The sequence below is a fragment of the Lichenostomus cassidix genome, chromosome 4, assembly GCF_008360975.1.
Source record: "Lichenostomus cassidix isolate B80296 chromosome 4, HeHo_3.0, whole genome shotgun sequence".
Taxonomy (NCBI): Eukaryota; Metazoa; Chordata; class Aves; order Passeriformes; family Meliphagidae; genus Lichenostomus; species Lichenostomus cassidix.
The window spans coordinates 62,981,186-63,001,167 of NC_139484.1; the positions used below are offsets into that span (position 1 = coordinate 62,981,186).

At 43.1% G+C, this 19,982-nt stretch overlaps 1 protein-coding gene across 11 annotated transcripts in view; it reads right to left on the reverse strand.

The window, feature by feature from the left end:
• Positions 1-19,982, reverse strand: part of CTBP1 (C-terminal binding protein 1) — a 236,159-nt gene that overhangs the window by 47,796 nt on the left and 168,381 nt on the right. For 3 of the 11 annotated variants that reach the window (XM_085059577.1, XM_085059582.1, XM_085059579.1), the window contains exon 1: positions 18,176-18,396. The exons of 6 other annotated variants lie outside the window; for them this stretch is intronic. In XM_085059577.1, the coding sequence (XP_084915703.1) occupies positions 18,176-18,215 (40 nt within the window). In that variant the 5' untranslated portion in view covers positions 18,216-18,396. Of the gene's footprint in view, positions 1-17,221; positions 17,244-18,175; positions 18,398-19,982 lie in introns of those variants that run through there. 2 more of the 11 variants (XM_085059578.1, XM_085059586.1) reach the window with 2 other exon arrangements.

The window sequence follows — 19,982 nt, forward strand, 5'->3', positions numbered from 1 at the left end:
AGCCTTAGACTTCTGCAGTGACACACTTTGTGAAAAACAGACAATTACAAAAAATGGACCCCTTCTGAAACAAAATACAGACTGACAACAGTCTGAGAAGCAATTACACTGGTCTGCTTTCCATTTGATTGGATGTAGTAAAAAAAAATCCCAAAATAAGAAACCTTACTCTATGATTTTTCTACATTTTTGAAACCAGAAACAGGAGGGATGTCAGTAGCAGGATAAACAGCAGCGTGCTGAAAGGCTGGAGGAACACTGTATTTCTGCAAGCAGACAGGAAACACATTACTTGGAATTTTATCATTCAGAGATAATCAAACCATCACTGATTTCATGCAAAGTAAACTTGAAACTCAGTCTGTTGTTCAGAAAATGGACACGGCATAGGGAAAGATGCTGGAAAACGAGTTTAACTGCTTCCTACTGACTGTGATTTCTGAAAAATTGGGAGAAAATGACAGCTGAGAGCTTGCCCAGTGCAATACAACAGCTCTCAGATAACTCCCAGAAAGCAAGAAACCATTATGACTATTTGCTAGAACATCACAGAAGAACATGAAGCTTGAATCCTTGAACTTGGGATTGAGACAGAGTTACAGGTCTTCACAACACATTATTTTTCCTATTTTCTGGATATAAAGCAAAGCAAATTCTTGCAGGTATATCACTGCAAAAGTAAAAAACCAGAAGTTATTACTTCTGCTCCCTAACTTTGGTTACTGCTTATTAGGTATTTTGACTGCACAATAATTATTTCAGAAGAAACTGTAGCTTTTAAAATCTTTTTGTCAATCTTTTCATTCTTTCTGTCCCTCTGGGTCAGGACTGTTATCCCACTTACAAAAGCAAGATGAAAAACAAGTGCTGAGAATAACAAATGAAATCTGAAAAAAGAACCTTTTGTGATGAAAATTGTACACCCATGAGTAGCCCAGATGACAGTCATTTATTATATCTGCACTATAAACCAGACTAAAACAGGGTTCATTCAAACAGTGATTAAGCAGGTGCTGGTCAATGAACTAAATGCTTTAAGAAAAAACTCCACCTGTGCTCTTTTTTTTTTTAATAATTAATTAGGATTATTTCCTTATGAAGTCTGCATCATCACAATAGATTGCAAAATGTGACCCTCAGGGGCTGCAATAAAATACTCAATTTAGTAAGAGCTACATACCCCTTAAAGCTTATGTTAAACACTTTTATAAAGATAATTAAACTTTTATGTAAAAAATTATTTAAAGGACAACATGACTAGTAGCTTAATTCTCTGGGAGGTCTGACAAGGACCCACAGCAGAATATGGGAGAGCTTCCCACAATAAGGGAAGCCTTTGATTTCAGTGAGTAGTCTACTCACCTCTGCATAAATGAATTTGAGAAAGGACACCAACCACACTCAACATCTGGTTAAAGAATGAAAAATATGTAGGAAGAGGCTGTGCTGGTTACTGAAAATTTAGTTCCAGAGAGAATATGAAAGAAGAGCTCTCTATCTACACCAGATCTCTATCTATCTATCTATCTATCTATCTATCTATCTATCTCTATCTACACCAGATATTAGAATTCAGTATGGGGATTAAGTGAATTAATAGTGGGAATTTTACCCTCAGTAAGGTTCTGCAGCCGTTCCTGGGCCAGGAGTGCCATCAGGCAATACAGGGAAAGACAGGAAGGGAAAAAGCTAAGTTTAATGCATCCTATCACCAGTTACTCTGCACTAAGACTGGAGTGGGACCCATTTATTTTTCAACAGACATGTTATGTTGAGAGAATGAGGTTGGGGGTAGAAGGGAGGAATGGTTTTACTCTGCATGATGAGATACTGGCACACAGGAAATGTCAAGGCCCAACTTCTCTTCACAGCTGCATCATGGTTATTGAAAATCTGGCCTGTAAACTGCTGTAAAAAGCTCTCATCTACTGTACTAAACTCTCTCAACCTCCAAGAAGACTACTTGCAAGTAATTACACAAAAGCTCTGAACAGTTTTGCTAGAAGGGTTTGGCATGAACCAAAATATTTATTTTCCACCAAAGTTATTTCAAGAAAATATTAAATGCAAAATATGGGGGCTACACCAAAAGGGATTGGTTTGGTTTTTTTTATGGTTTTTGTTTTTTTTTAACTGTCCAGAGGGAATGAGAAATATGGTGGCTGAGTAATACCACATTCCTAACATAGGACAAATGGCATGAACAGAGTATTTCTAACCTGCAGGTCTGTAGTGCTTTCACTGAAATTTGTTAAATGCTGCATAGACTCATGGATTTGAAATTGAACTGTGTGTACTTTAACTTAGGGTATAAAGAAAAAGCAGTTCAGTACTATACCCAAACAGGCCAGATGAACTGACTGTTTATTAAACATGTAAAATGGAGTTATGAGCAGTACCAATTGAATTTGTTTGTTTTGCATGCTCCCTAATAAATGGTTAGTGAAACAAAGTGTCTGAAGCCTGGAACAGGATGGAGAAGTATGAGCCAAAGTACATGAATTCAAATCTTATTTTTGTTCTGTATATCAAATCTGTACAAAGCTCTTCAGACAAGGGACTGGAGCTGTTAGGAATGAGATTAAATCTCATGCTAAAGAACTTGAAAGCAACTACACTGCAAACAGAAATTCTGCACCTGCATACAGCAGGTCTTAGATAGTTATTGACAGTTAAAATAGTATTTACTCAAAGAGTTCCAAATTGCTATAAATGTGAGCAAACACTAATAGTCTAACTATTTTTCATGAAGATGTATGATAGTACTACTTGTTCTTCTCCAAGCAGCAGTTGCTGCAGCACACCATCACAGCACCATGAATACTGCTCCAATGATTATAAAAGAAGCCCAGAAGTTGACTTTTGCCAGTATCAAGGTATTTCAGGAACTTCAAACTCCACTAATTAAAAATCACAAAATATCAATCAAATTATTCCCTTACTTTTGTCAGTATTGATCAAAGCAAATTGCTAACCTTTTTCCAAATGAAATGCAGCAAACTCCTAAAAGAAAACAGGGCACTCTTTCTATAATAATAAAAAAGAGCAATGTCAATAAATACATTAATAAAACAGAAACTGGGTGGCGTCATTTCACATTATTGAGAAGTGTTAGGCACTTTCTAAGCTTAATCTAAGTTTTAGTATTAGTCTTTGTTTCAATGATTTGGCCAAGTCGTACATATAAAAATAATCTTTATATGAAGTACTGTCTTCATAAGAGAGTGCACATGATGCAGTAACTACTTTTTTCTTCCTTTAAGAGTACATTTTTCCCTGTAAGACAGAGGGAAAAATAATGTACATTGCATTGGAAAGCATGCAAGTATTAATGATGGGGAATGATGAAGAACATAAATGGTTTCCATTTTCACATTCAAAAATAAGTACCTGCAAATTAATGCTAAAAGCAACTGGTCTATAACGGAGCCATGTTTCCATGCCAACTGATCACAGAAACACATATAATTCAACAAAAAATACATAACCTACCAAACAAGAAAATAAAGAGCAAGCAGAAGTGCTAGAAATCAAGATCCGGACCATACCTAACTATTTTACAAGAATAGCAAAGAACACAACAATTAAATGGCAGTTTAAGACGTGAACGGTGTGCAGCTAATGGCACTTCATCATTACAATACTTCTAAAAGCTGTCAGTCTCTACTCAAGAAAAACAGGATACAGAACACTTCTATTAAGAAGGAAGGGAACATTTGTACAATTCTTACAGAGGTTTCACAGTTGGTGGACTTGAGAGCACCAAGTTACTATTCAGTGCACATCTTTCATTAGGATTTTATTTTTTTGTCCTTAAGGTCTTGCTTCGTTCCTCACTCAGAGCTGTTCAGGGGTCCTGCAATCAGTCAGCACAGCTGGCTGCAGAGTGAGGCTGTTGCTACCTGAGTGTTCATTGCAAAACCAGGCACATTAGGAATGAGCAGATATGGATCTGCACACTAGCAGCTCACACGGCCATGTGCACATATTTATCTGATGTAATTAAAATTTTCTGTGCATATGAGCAAAATTCAACTTCCCAGCTGATAAAACCGTGCTACCACTAACAATGCTACAGCAAACAAATAAGCTAAAAGTTCATAAATAAGATCATGGGATATACAGTCTACACATGCCCATTTCTATATGGACAAACCAGACTTAATTTAAACAAGGAAGCTTAGAAATATTGAAGATACAAGAATGCTCCAGATGTAAATATAGCTGGTTCCAAGATACTGACATTTACATACAATAAAACCAGCAGTCTGAGTGTATGTTCTTTAAACCTCGAGAAATAAATAACCCCAACTAAAAGGTCCATAAACCCTGTGTTCTAAACGAATACAAACGGAAGACAGGACAACAAATTTCCGTTTCTTAATATGTCTTTTTATCAAGCAGCAGTGCTTTTCTTCCTATTTAGTTCCTAAAGACATATTAAAAGTCATTATAGAGGTTTAAAAGTGATAAAAAATTATGGTCACAGAACTGCAAGGTGGAAACTCCACCACTAATGCATTTCAGTCCATTTGAATTTTACTGTTTTGTCGCTTTCTGGATGAGTAGAGAATAGAAAATTACAAGTGCTTCTACCCACCCTACTGAATTCCTATTTATGTGAACACAGATTACATGACAATGGACCTAAACACTGCACGGAAAAATGCAAAGCTCACAGAAAATAATCTTCAGTTTCATTTACATGCCTCAGACTGCATAGGGACCTCAGTGACATCAGTGGATGAAAGAAAATAATTACACAACTATGTTCCAGCTTATCCAGATAGCGTGAAAGATTAAGGGTTTCAGACTTTCTTCCTCTGTCTATTCAGAATTTACTAAGAACTGAATTTTTAGATGTGACAGTTGCTTGCTGCCCTTTTAAACATGTATTGATTTTTCTAGGAAAGGTTTTGCCATATAAGGGCAAAAAGTATATATATTCTAGTAGAAAAAATCTAAGATGAAAAGTTTTTAAGTCACCAAGATGCTTGCTTTTTTTTTTTTTTTTATAAAACCCATGCTTACATCAGAGCCCAGAGAACTCCACAGTAAGCATTCAGCATCCCAAAAATTTTTTAGGCCTCACTTCATTTCCCCAGCCTTTTCCTAAGGTTGGCCACAGCCAAGTGACTGCATTTCTGCAGCTCTTGTAGAAGCTGAAAAATAATAATTTAGCTGTGTGGAGAGGCCAGATTTCTGCATCTTTCTTCATTATAAACTATTGCTTTTAGGCAATACACACTAAACTGTGTGAGATCCTAAAAAAACCCACCAAGCTAATATAAAAAGAAAACCTACATATACACTCAAGACACACTGACTATTCCCAACTGATAAAACTCTGCATATAAAATCATGTACTTCACAATAACCTTTGTGGCGTCTAAACTCTTCAGAAACTCCTGAAGTACGAAGACATGAATTCCAACAGGGAAAAATGTATTTTAATAAATCCCTATCAATCTTTAATATTCTAAAAGTTACAAAACAGCAGCAGCAACTGAAAGGTGCCTGTGCTGTGGCTGGCTGACAGTATCTGCACTCCTGGCTCTATGCTTCCCTCACAATTAAATCCTGCTATGGTTTGGAAGGACCAGGAGTGGCAAAGCTGAGTAAGATGAAAGGTCAGTTCAGCTTCTCACACCTTCACCTCTTTTTATCTACTGTCAAAGAACCTCTTCTGTTCTACAAACACCTTTCTATTTTTTGGAAGCTTCTGAAAGTCAGTTTTATACTGGTGACATCATTTCACTACTATGGATTAAACCATCCACAGAGTGCATGGATTTCTCACACAGCACTGCCTTGGGCAAGATCTTAAAAGGCAACAGAGCAGAAGACTCCATGTTATTTAAATATGAAGAGGAGTACAATAATGAAATAAAGAGAAAATAAATAATTTTCAACAGAGCAACAACTGGAAGGGCAAAGAGCAACAATTTCATGTTCGGCAACACTTCTTAGCCTTGGCCAGCACTGTCTGTTTATATAAATGAAAGAAAGAATGCTGCCCTGAACTTGCCCATTATCCCACAGAAAAGGCATTGTGGGAATGTTAGCTTTCACCTGGCTAACTTCCAGATGCTGGCAGGAAAAAACGCCCTTTTAAAATTTTAGTCAACTGAAAAATACTTGACGTTTTTCACATTTTACAATTATTCCCAGTTATGCATAAACTAACATAGGCCTTGAACTAAATCCATATGAAATTGTCATAATAAGATGATGGACTGCTCTGCAAAAGAATGAATCAAGGGGTCTTACATCCAAACTAAACAGCCAGTACAGTATTTCTCAAACCACAGCAGCTTTGCTGAAAGCAGGCACATTTCTAGAATAGCAGAAACGTTTGCAATGTCCTAAGTGCACTTGCCAGATAATTAGAGTAGGAACTAAAAGTGCCATCCCAATTTAAGGAATGCAGCCCAGTGCTGTGATGCTGAGCTGGCCACGTGTGACCAACATGCCATTTGAAGGCTGCATTCTGTCATACGGTTAACAAGAGAGAAATGCAACTTGCTGGGCATTTAATATCTGCATGGGACCCACAACAGAAACTGCAACACAGAAGAATCATAGAATTGTTTAGACTGGAAAAGACCGCCAAGATCATCAAGTCCAAATATTAATCTAACAGTGCCAAGTCCACCACGAAACCATGTCCCCAAGTGCCACACCTATACATATTTTGAATATCTCCAAGGACAGTGACTCCACCACTGCCCTGGGGAGCCTGTTGCAATGCCTGACAACCCCTTCTGCGAAGAAATTTTTCCTTAATATCAAGCCCAAACCTCTATGGTGCAACCTGAATGCATTTCCTCTTGTCCTACCGCTTGCTACCTGGGAGAAGCCTCTGACCCACACCTGCCTACAACCTCTTAACACATCAGTGTAAAGGTAAGTAAGGTCTTGCCTCAGCCTCTTTTTCTCCAGGCTAAACAACTGGACACACTTCAGCAACTCAGTGTCTGTTTCGTAGTGAGGGGCTCACAGGAATAGAGGATTTGAGGTGTGGCTTGACCAGGGCTGAGCACAGAGAGGCAATCACGGCCCTGGTACACACTACTTCTGGTACAGCCCAGGATGCCACTGGCCTTCTTGGCCACCTGGGCACATTCTGGCTCATGTTCAGCTGCTGTTGACCATCACCCCCAAGTCCTTTCCTGACAGGCACTTTCTGGCCTCTCTTCCCTCAGCCTGGAGCTGCAGGGGTGGTTGTGACCCAAGGGCAAGACCCAGCACTTGGCCTTGCTGAACCTCAGATTCACTGATCCATCCTGCCCAGATCCGTCTGGAGAGCCCTCCTGCACTCCAGCAGATCAATACTCACACCCAAATCAGTGTCATCTGAGGACCTGTGGAGAGTGCCCTCAGTCCTCTCACCCAGGTCACCAATAAGGATATTAAACAGAACTGGAGAGAGCCAAGCACGGTTAACTGTGGACTTGAGAAGACCCCAACACAAAATGAGCAAAAATCCCCAGTTTTAAACAGAAGGCATTTTTCTTGCTCTTTTCCATCTGGCACTTCAAGTAGCTGTCTTTACTTAACAGTCATCCTGAAGTTTTTAATAAGTCGTACAATGTGCAAACTCAAACTGAAAGAAATTATCCCTTACTTCTTCTCTTCCAAAGTTCAACTGTTAAGTAAAAATAGCTTGCAATCATGTCTCTGCTCCAAGCCTTTGCATCTCAGCAGGAGCAAGGGTATTCAGTACTGACACACCATCCCCATATTCCAGTGCACAGCACATGGAGCTGCAGCCTCCTCACTCACCAGCACTCTGCTGCTTCATTTGCATGCATGTCCTGTCGAGCTAATTTGTGAAATACAACTTCCCGATTCAAACATACAGGAGGGGTTTTTGCTGTTTAAAGAGGAAGAGCTTTTATGGTTGGAGATTGCATTTTTAATTTGGAAAAAGCAAGCCCTTCAATCACTGCGGAATGCTTTGCACGGCGTTGTGCTCAGTCAAGCCACAGGTTGTCCTTTTAATAAGTGCATTTACCTTAAGCCAGTTCAAAAATGAAAGCTCACTGCCTCCCAAAACTGTTTCCGTGTGATAAAACAAGATACAAACAAGACCAACCAAGCACCTACTCAGAGCATCATTAACTAAAGAGTGCTGCTCTAATCTGGTGCCATTTCCAGCAGATCCCAAAGTGCTTTCCCAGGTAAGCTCACCATCATTACTGCACAGAATGCAGGGTGGGACTGGGCACAGAAAAATTAAGTGAACTATCCTAGGTCACTTCTGAGGCTTCTCACAAATGTGACAGGACCACCATGACCATTTGGGCTCTTCCACAGCCACTTGGGACATCTGCTACCACTGCCATCTCTGTCCCCTCCCTCTTCCAAGTCTCCTGGCAATAATTAGATAAAATTTGCCCTTAAAGTCAGCACCCTGCACTTAACTTGACTTCAGTACTCACCTAAGACTTTTAGTAACCAGAAACTTCTTCAACAACCACAGAAAACAAAATAAACCAAACCAAACCAAAGAACAAATAAACAAAAAAACCAACCAAACAAAAACCCAAACCAATCAACCAAATACACACACACACACACACACACAAAAAAAAACTTCAGTAAGGTGATTCAGTTCTCACATAGGACATTAAATTCCTAACATAGGTCCTTCAGTGATGTTCCTTTTATAGAGGGACAAATCCCACACAAAGCAGCTGTATTTATGCTCAAGTGTGCTTCAAAACTAGAACACACATGCCTAACAATGTCACTGCAAAGTACAAAGTAATTTGGTTTTCCTGATTCCTAAATATCTTAATGCAAATGTGAAATAAGCTTAGTGCACTTAGTCCCACTTTACTTACTTTAAAAAGAATTCAAACAGGCTTGCACTACTTTAACTGACGATTTAAAATCATACTTAAGTAAATGAAAGCAGTTTCCCAGGTATTATATGGCTTATTCATGGGCTGCTTCTTTCACTATGCACTTCTGTGATCAAAGACATCTTAGATGTAACAGGTGAGGTTATTTACTATTTATAAAAACAACCACTGTTTTATCTTCTTTTTAGAATTAGGAAACTAATTTTTACTTATTCTCTTTGAAAAATCTGAGAGAGAATTATATTATTTTGGACATCTTTTTTTCCTGTACAAAAAGAGAAAAATCCCCTCCTGCCAAAAATCTTTAGGGCACTTCAATAGCTGCTGGAATTGTGCAAACCACACTTTGAAATATTCATCATTTCTATGAGAGAGTATCCCCAGGACAGCAAAAAACCCCAAACTTCATTTTCCATTTCTTGGGAATTTTTTTTTCCCCTTGACTGTGGGTCTAGGAAAATAGTTTCTATTTATGTATTTGTTAACAGATTTTTAATGTGTTAAAAAAAAAACCCAAAAACCAAAGCCACAAAGCTCAGAAAATCACCCACAGAATTTAACAGACTTAAAAAACAGTCCAGAGGGAAGATGCGAGAAAAATTATGAAAATCAATGCAAAACTGCAATATTCATAGTACTTCAAGTTCTCAATTAACAGCTCCATGCAAGACACTCTTTTGTACTGTCTTTATTCACGGGACTAAGAAAATAAGACTTGTGATTTTGGAGAGTTCCCATAATCCTAGGTCTTTCAACTGAGTGGCAGAACTTGTTCCTCAACTGCAAGTAATGAAACAAACCAATCTTTGAACAAAATTTTAACAGAAGTGTTATCCTGTAATAACTTAGGTTTGGTGTGCAGGATGAAGCCAGATCCTTTAGATTTGTGAGCCCACTCTGGCTCCCATCAATATCCACCAGAAGCTGAATAATTCAACGTCCTGTAGGATCTAGATCAGCTAAGAAAGGAAAAGTTGTGCCTGCAGCTTCCTGTTCTCCAAATTCCTACTTAAAAACCTTTTCTGTGAGATACTTCTCACTGCTGAATACACAATGCCAGTTTTAGATGTTAGATGGCTGCAAGGTTGTCATGAGATAAATACCACGTGTATTTGCACACCTCTGTATTTACAGTAAAAAGGAAAAGTCATCTGGATTCAAGAATTCAAACCATGAGACCTTTTGAACAAAGATGTGGTAAGAGAAAGCCTTGAACCGAAGTCTGTCAAATACAAACAACATACATAACCAGACCCAAAAGGCAGTAAATTGTGAAACCTTTCAAAACCATACAATACTATAGGAATTAAGTAAACTTGAAACTCCCCTGCAATACTCTCGTCATAGCTAATTTGTGATTTCCTGTACGCTCAGTACTAACAGCACAATGGAGCCTCTATTGTGGGCCTCCTCCCACAAGCTTTTAAAAAATGCAAGACATTCTTTTTATCTAGACTGGCGTGGCTAAAATACATCCAGCTCTCCACAGATAAAAGATCATTTTAGACGCTGTTTTTGCTCACAAAAATAAAAAATAAAAAATAAAAATGTTCTGCCTGGTGGTGCTGAGTTTAAAGTTTACAAAGGAGCAGTGCTGTGGCGGAGCAGTGTGACCAAGGATCTCAGGCAGGGCAGATGAAGGAAGTCAGTTTAGTTTTAGGGTAACAAGAGAAGATGCCACATTGAGAACTACCTGCAAATTCAACACAATTCAAATCAGCTTTGGAAGTCTCAGAGGAGCTGAAAAAAAAGTGAATGAAAATTTGACAGAATTCATGGGACAAAGCAACTGCAGTATTCACTGCAAATCTTGATTGAGGGTGAAGGTATTAAGTCCTTTAGGTGCAAGTAACTAGTTTACAGAGGTACTAAAAATTGATATTGCATATTTTTTATTTTAAAGGATCCTGAAAGCGAATGCAAACCAACTAAAACAAGCAAGACTTTCTGCTGGCAGCAGAAATGAAAGACAGTAATGCTGGCACAGGACAGACTGGGAAAAAAGCACAACCAGCACAGACAGACTTTCAGCATGCAAGAGAGAATTTAAAATAAAACCTAAAATGTTGCAGTGGCTTTGATCAGTACCTTAATGGCCTTTCTTAGTCAAAAAAAAATGCGTTAAGACAGAATTAGCTGGGCAGTTCCAGTCAGCATGGGAACGCACACAACACTGAATTACTGAAGATCACTTCTCAGTAACCCTGCTTATATGAATGGGAAAATCAACGACATGAGAAAGGCTGTGATACACATTAATACTGCTCACTGAAGCACCAGACACACATTAAGATGGTTGGTAGACCACAAATGTGAAAACGCTCATTACCCGGTTGAAAATAAACAGTTTAACATATCTGGTACAACACATTAAAGTGAAAAAAATATTTAAGTATCAGTTTAAGAGTTTGAAGACTGGCTTGTGGTTATCTCTGCTAAACACTTTTGTCCTGCATGACTCTGCAAAGACTGAAGCTATGCACTCAGCAAGAGACAAACTGGCTGCAGCCATCTAATGAAATTTGACTCATCTGGAACTTTTGATGAAGTGCTCCACACCACTGTTTCTGCTAAGCCATACATTTTCCATACAGGATTGAGAGTGCTGCAAATATGCAAAAGGCAACATCAATTTGGAACTGTTTGGCTTAAAATAGAATGTTAATTCTGAAAACCCATATTCAGGTAAAAATACCACAGAAGCCGATGGAAACTTTGCAATTATAAATTAAAAATACAGGGATCTGCACCAACGGCACAATCATTATCGTCTGTCAGCCCCCAGCAGCAGCACCTCTTGCTGACTGCAAGTCTGACTAAGAGCTGCCTGGGGCAGCTCTCTCTTCCTACAAACCCTCCTGCACATCAGCCCAATCCAACTGGAGAGCACACATCCTGGTACAGCTCCTTTCTGGCTCATTCTCCCAACTTCTGACTCACCCAAGGGCTACGATGACATTCTGCAGAATGAAAAAAATCTATGTGTGGTAGAAGATGATGAAAATCCCCTGCAGTGCTGCTTCTCTCCTGGCTCTTCCTGAGCTCTGCCTGGCCAGTGCACTGTCTGAGCACGCTGCAGGACAGCCCACTGGCCATTCCTCTGCTGGGCCAGGCACACAGGGCTTGATGGCAAACAGGGCATGCTCCTGCCATAGGACAGGAATTCAGCTTGGTGGGAATGCAGCAGGGACAGCCTTGGAGAGTCCCATTTGCCATTCCTGCTGTCATCACATGGCAGCCACAGGCTAATTCCTATTGATCATGTTTGGAGGGTGGGAGAGAAGAGCACTCTGGCAACAGCAGCAACAGCAACGAGCTCAGCTTTCAGAGGCTCTGACATGAGCAAAACTGAAAGCAGGACCACTCTCTTCCACTGCCCCTAGAGCTCAGCTTTCCTAAATCACTATCTGCTGTGATTAGACCCTGAGCTGACTGTCCACCATGGCTGAGGGCTACATCCCTTCTGCACAAGGCCAGACACACTCAGGTAAATGTGCACAAGACTGGGCTGCCCTTTGTGCTCTCCCCAGCTACAGACATTTCTCACTTCAGAAGGTCATGCGTGAACCAAGCACAGGAGGTGCCAAAGCATCACCTGCTTTGGAAGGCAGCAAAAGTTATGCTCTTGTCATTTTCCGCACAGTGGTGTGAGAATTCATTGTTATTAAAGCTTTCAGCACATCCTGCTGGGACAGAACTCCCAGCCCCCTCATCACAGGGTGTGCCTGTGTCCGACAGCAGAAGATGGAATCTATCAAAAAATACTGGGGCTGTTCAGGAAGACCATTACTGCACATCCAACAATACAGAGTTTGGACTGCACACAGCAATCTGGAACTGTGACTCAAGCCAAGTAAGAAATGTTTCCCTGCTTCCTTCCTTTTTTTTTTTGTGAGTTGGCATCAGAGCTCCTCTAAATAGACCAAAAGGAGAGGAGGGGTAACGTGGTGAGCTCTGGCACACGCACAGGCAGAAAGCGTGAACAACTTTCACTGCAGACTTATGTAACTTATGCCGGTGGTGACACAACTCGCTGAAAGTGGCTTGGGCAAAGATAAGGGACATCCACTGACCTGTAAATAGAACTGGTAAAATATGCCTTAAAATTCCTCATGTAAAGCAAAATTATGTAATCACATTACCTTGTGCTTTAATACCAAAACAACAAAGGTTTCATATGCAACAGCAACAAAAGCTTTCTATTAATACCTCGACTTTGGAATTAGCTGAACAATTGTCCCCACTGCCCAGGGCCAGCTTTTTCTGCTTTCTGCATAGAATCCCTTCTGGCTAACTACCCTGGCAGGTATACAGTAAGACAGTTCCTCTAAAAGCCCCTTGGAAAAGGCAGGTATAAAAAACGATGAAAATGCAAGGATGAGCAACAGCTGCCCAAAATAAATCCCAACACAAAACATGCTATTGTATTAGCTACACTTAGCTCAAAGGAAAAAAAAAATAGAAATCAAACAATGTCAATTATTAATTATGTTGATTAGACATAAACTGGATAATTAGTAAATGGAATAATAATATAGGAAGTATGACATGTCTGAAATGAAATGACAAAAATATTTCATAAGAGAGAACAAGCTAATTCATAATCTTCCTCAAAAATTAATTTCTCGTTCTGCTATAGCAAACATAAACACATTATGTTTTGCACATCAAAAAACAATTAACCTATTCATCTCATGCACAGGTGTTTTTGGGAGAGGTTTCTTGGTGTTTAATTTTACCTTGTGAAGTTTTTTTAAAATTATTATTTCATTACTGTTGGAGCACCCATAGGGGTAAAGACCCAGGATTGGGCAAGCATCCCTCCCTGGGCCATCTCTGGTGGGCAGAGCCTGCAGGTGGAGCTGGGGAACACCATCCTCCCATCCCAACATGCCACAGATCGGGTGGCACAAATTAGAGGAGCCCTGGGACTGTCCCTATTCCTCCAGGAACCTGATAGGTGTCTGGTCATGTTCAATAACAAACTCAAGTTTTTACCCACTTCAACCACCAAACCAAAGCTGAACATCAAAGGGCCCCAAAAGTGTCAAAAGTCTAATCCAGGGACCCTCAGCACCTTTTCTGCATCAACAATCTGGGACACTTACTGTGTTTCCCTTCCCCACAGCGTCACCACATGAGGCCACACACCAGTTTCAGCCAGCCAACACTTGGATGCTGCCAGATTCCCAAAACACTTCTGATCACGTTAATCATTGGGGGAGCTGGGCTGAGGATTACTGTGCACTGAAAAAGATCCTGTCGTAATCACAGCTCAGAGATCCTAAACCAGCCGCCACAACTGGAAGCGCTGCCGCACTTCTCCGGTTCTCCCAGAGGAATACTGGCGAGGGAGCAAAGGGATACATTTCAGCAGGAAATGTTAATTTTAGATTTATCTGCAATGCATGTTTCCCTGATCAATTCACAGATTAAAATGAATCATCATATTTGCTCTCAAGGCAGTAGGGGAGAAAGAGACCCAGAACTACAGCTGGGAACTTGTTTTCCTAAACTGTAAATCCATTGCTCCGCTGTCTGGGAGTGAAAAAGCATGTGCAGCTGAAGAACTAAGGCTAAAGGTCTCTGTACTACAACTTTTATCTTCACCTTAAATTTTAGGACATGTATTAAAAGCGTAACTTCATCTCTACTCTCACACTAAATAAATAATTATGGGGCCAGGAGGTGAGGGAGCCTCAGAGGAGGCTGCTAGGCTGCTGCACCGCCAACTGCTCTGGGATTTGAAAGCTTGACACATGCTGGAGTATCACCTCATCAATGTTCCCAGCTGGCTTGGGAGGCAAAAACCTGACTACTACTCTTAAAGGCGGGTCCTTCACACACGAGCAGCCAAGTGGTCCAGATAAGCTTCAAGAAATATAGTTATTACAAATGCATTTAACGTAAGGCAAAACAAAATGGCAACAAGCACTTTTAGCCCAAAACATCAGCACGGTTTTGAGTTTAGTGCTGTATTTCACACAAGCAAATTAAAGATCATGCTGCTTCTCAGCATCTTTGCTTAAAAGACATTAAAATCTATGCCTTTCCACACACTTACTGCTGTTCAAACTATTTTCTGGTAAAATAAGCTTTTTTACTTCTTTTTTTTTCCCGCACTTACAATATTCATGGAAAAAAAAAGTACTTCGGGAGAATGTCAGTTTTTTCCCCAAAAGGGATGACCCAGCCTAGTCACTGACCTACAGTAGATGTTCTTGGTTGATAATGAGAGATTGACTTTATGTTTCAAAACGTTGGCAAGTGCACTACTGTATCTGTATGATAACACTTCCCAGTATCCAGCCCAATCCTAATCTCTCGGATCACACTTTTGGCTAAATGCTGCAACCCACTCTGTTTACTCTGCAAATAAAACAATAGCCCTCAGAAACTGAGAGATTAATAAATTGAAGGGTCACCCATTTTTAACAAAGGGCAGACACTATTTATCTTTATGATGCAGAAGGACAAGTCAAGAGGTAACCAAACTGACAAGCATAAGGGCACTTGTAATTTGTTTTATCATGCTATCTAGAACTCAACACGATGACAAAGTATCACAGCATATACAATATTTACGATGAGGAGCTTTTTACACGTAGTGTGCTGTGTGCTCGGAAGCTGCACGCTCCAGCTACCCCTTAACTACATAAGACAACACTCAACTGCAAAATTCACAAAGGTGACTGGAATAGTTTCAATCAAAACAGCAGTTTCATTGACTAAACTCTTCTACTGAGCATGACTACAGCGGTTCTTAGGATTATTACTATTTTATTTGCCGAATCAGTAATGAAATAATACATTCTCTAATGGAGAACTACTGAATTTGTGTTATTTAGGGGGGGTCCGGGGGTGTGTTTACGAGAAGGACAGAGAACACACCACTGACTCTGCACCGATTTACAGCCTCAATGCCATCAAACAAACACAGAAACTCAATTCACATCCCAAGTATTATTTTTCATTAACAGTGACAAAAATGAGGGTATAATTTAACTCTCCACTTTTTCTCATCTGTTTATTAACTGCAGCCACCTCATAAACACCCATTTCTTGTTCAGGCTGGAAAAGAAGCAGGTTGGGGGCAGAGGGCTGCTTGTTTCCTTTTTGGTTTGAAATACACCAGTGAATTGCAAACGGGCAAAATATTTTGTCACTACCTCACTCTGGGGATGGCTGACATAATAATAAACTGAAGAGGATGTTATCTGTCAAACATTAAGGAATTCCAATATTGAAATCTTGCTGCCTTTGGGGGTCAATAAAGAGCGATATTATAAAATACACTGAAGTTAGCAGTTTGGGCTGCTAATTTTACATGCCTGCTTCACCAAGGCACAGCTAAAAATAGATAAAACAGATAAGAGCACAGAACAAAGAGATGCACTGGACAATTATCTTTCTGCTGGCAGTCTAATTTATACTCAGCTTTTTAACCCTTATTTTTAAAGAAACAGGATTTTGAAAGTGTTGCTCAATGGGATCTCAAATTGAAATTATATAAGGATGTTTTATTTTCCATAGTATTTTCTTGCTTCCTTCCTAGTGGGACAGAATAATGAGATTTAAAACATTTTAATAAGGGCATCAGGCTACTTGCCAAGGGGCTCGAATACTAAATAAGAATATTTACATCTTTTAAGACCCTGGAGGAGGAATCAGTGCAATGCACTCGAAACACGTACACACATTGCAAATATGACAGTTAATTTTAATTCACTGGGAAAGAAAATACACATTCACTTCAGTTTATTAGGCCTCATTATTTTCAATGAGGCTAAAGGGATGATTATCTTTAGCTGCTCCATCGTGGCCTAAAAGCAAACATTCCTCCTGATAAGGACAACACTTAGTAAAATATAAGGCAACGATAAATTGTTCAATTTAAGTTACAACAGGTGAAATTTTAAAAACCAGAACCGGTATCGGTATTTTCTACCATTATTCTGTCCAGCTCTGCACTATGACTTAAATCCTGACTTTTGAATTTAATTTTTGGGAAGAAAACAAAGCAGCATAGCAGACTGACTCATATCTACACTGTAAGCAGGCTTATTCCATGCTTTGTAGCCTTCTTTTGGTATCATTTGCTTACAAAATGATAATGTTTATAAACAAAATCGACATTCTGGCTCCTTATGTCTGGGGGCAGGAAAAAAATCACCTTCAGATTAACATGACAATTTACGGCAGGCAATTCTGGAGGCATATCTGTAACATCACCCTGCACATATTATTCAGGTTACCTTAAAAAACAGCACCATAAATGCACGGTTTAAAAAAAATTAAAAGAAAAAAAAAACAAAAACAGAAAAATTGAGATTTAGGGTGAAGAGCCTTACCTCTCATACACAACCCGTCCGCAGCTCTGCCAAAACCATCCCACCAGCCAGGCCTTAAGCACTTTTTTACAGCAATAAAACGCCGCTTTTAAACTTCCTGTTTATCCAAACACCGGCCCAGCTTTCCCGCAGCTCGGAGCAGCACTGCTCAGCCCACGGAGCGGGGAAACCGAGCACCCCAAACCCCTCCTAGGGACCCAACACCCCAAACCCCTCCTGGGGAACACAACACCCCAAACCCCTCTTGGAGAACCGAACACCCCAAACCCTTCCTGAGGAACACAACACCCCAAACCCCTCCTGAGGAACACAAGACCCCAAACCCCTCCTGGGGCACCCAGCACCCCAAACCCCTCCTGGGGAACCCAGCACCCCAAACCCCTCCTGGGGAACCCAGCACCCCAAATCCCTCCTAGGAACCCAACACCCCAAATCCCTCCTAGGGACACAACACCCCAAATCCCTCCTGGGGAACCGAACACCCCAAATCCCTCCTGGGGCACCCAACACCCCAAATCCCTCCTGGGGCACCCAACACCCCAAACCCCTCCTGGGGCACCCAACACCCCAAACCCCTCCTAGGGACCCAACACCCCAAACCCCTCCTAGGGACCCAGCACCCCAAACCCCTCCCGGGCGCAGCTTCAGCGCCCTTTGAGTTTGGTACTTCGGGACGACTCGCACCCCCCGCACCCCCGCCTCTCGTTTTTATTTCCCTTTATGTTTTCAGCCGAGCTCAAACAGCAGCCGCCGGGCAAAGTTGCGCCGGCGCCGCGGCCGGCAGGCAGGGCAGCCCCGGCGGGGCCCGGAGCGGCGGTGACGGGCACTCGGCACACAAAGCGCGGCGGCGGCGGCCGCTCGTGTGTGTCCCCCCGCTCCGCCCCGCTCCCCGCCCGCCCCGCACCGCACCGCACCGCACCGCACCGCACCGCGGCGAGCAGGCCGGATGGTTACCTAGAGGCAAGCCCTTGTTCAGGAGGTGCGAACTTCCCATGGAGGCGCCGCGCTCCGTCCGCGCCCGCCGCGGGGAGGAGGAGGACGAGGAGGACGAGGAGGATGCCGGGGGGCAGCGCCGCTCGGAGCCGCCGCGGCAGCCGCGGCATATGGCGGCCGCTCCGTGGGCGCCCCCGAACTGAGCGGCGCCTCGGTGCGCGCCCCCGCCGCCGGGCGCGCCCCCGCCGCCGCCGCGCGCACGCGCGCCCGCCCGCCCCCGCGGAGGGAGGGGCGGGGTGGGGCGGCGGTGGGGGGGAGTTGGGGGGAGCGGCCGCCGCCGCCGCGCCCCCCGGGCTCGATCTCCTGGTTCTAGGCGGGCGCCGAGGCGAACGAGACAGCGGGGCGGGCGAGGCTGGCTTGGCCGCGCGCAGCGAAACCGGGAGCTGCCCCGGGACGCGATGTCGCCACTGCTTTGCTTTGTTTTGTTTTGTTTGAACTTGGGCAAAGTTAACGCCGACTGCGCTCACCGAATCACGGAACGGGTCAGGTTGGAAGGCACCACAGCGGCCCATCGGGTCCAACCTTCCTGCTCGAGCAGAGTTATCCCAGAGCGCATGGCTCAGGATTATGTCCGGACGGGTCGGCAATATTTCCAGGGAGGGAGACTCCGCACCCTCTCTGGGCAGTCTATTCCATGTCTGCATGTAAAGCACTAAAGCAGTTCCTCATGTTCAGGTGGAACTTCTGCCCATCACTTTCTGCCCGTTCCTGGCATCCCATAATATCACCGCTGCTGGTGTTTCCCTGGATTTGTGTTTCGGCTAACACTTTTCCCTCACGATTTAACTAGAATGAAAACAAATAAAGCCATAACGCTCTAATTTTGCCCCCGGTAAGGGTCAGTGTCTCCTGCATCTTCTCTGATCCGCCCTGAAGAGCCCCAGAACTAGCCCCGCGGTCTCCGCAGGGTCGGCACCGCCGAGCGGGGGCATCTCTTGGAGAAAGAGCAGCGAATCGCCCGAATTCCCTCAATCCGAGGCCGGTTTGTCCCCCCGGAACGCTCCCGTCGCGCCCACGCGCCCGCGCTCCCTCGGGGTCACCCCGCGCCCGCCATGCGCCTCCCCGCCCAACAGCGGCGGCGGCGGCCGACGCGAACCAAAGTGGCGGCGGCGCCCCCACGGCCGCTGGGGCGGCTGACGGCGGCCCCGCCCGGGCGCGGTGAGGGAGCGGCGGCCGCCATGGCCCCGCCGCCTCTGCCCCGCGGCTCTGCTCTGCTCTCCTCAGCGCCCGCAGCTCCAGCCCTCCTAGAAACTTTCATTCTGCTGCCACAGCCGCCAGCGGGAAGGGGAGCCGCGGCCGTTCGCTCGTCCGTCCCCACCCACAGCCCAGCCCGGCGGCGAACATCAGTTCTTTGGGTTTTTCCAGAAATAAAACGATCGTTTCCTGTCAGCAAACGGCCCCAGCAGTCCCTCAGGGACCCGGACCCCTCGGACAAAGACAGGGACTCCTGGGTAGCAAACGAGCAATTCACTGGGAGAACGGACAGCGCTGTACATTTCCCCCCGGGCTTTTTTGGGAGTTGGTCTGTCTGTGAGGGGAATATTTGAACCCAGAGGCTACAAAGGGTGGTTTCACTTCGAGTTGTGTGGATTTCAGGAATCCGTTCAGGGCACAAGTCAAGGATCTGAGCACACAGGCAGCCTTGGGCAGCTTGGCTCCAGCTCCCTAATAACTTGTTTTTCCCCATCATTTCCCAGGTAGTGTGTCCCTTTCATGAGATCATCCCCTAGGATTGGGAGGTAACTCCCAGGACAAATTTATGCAGCCT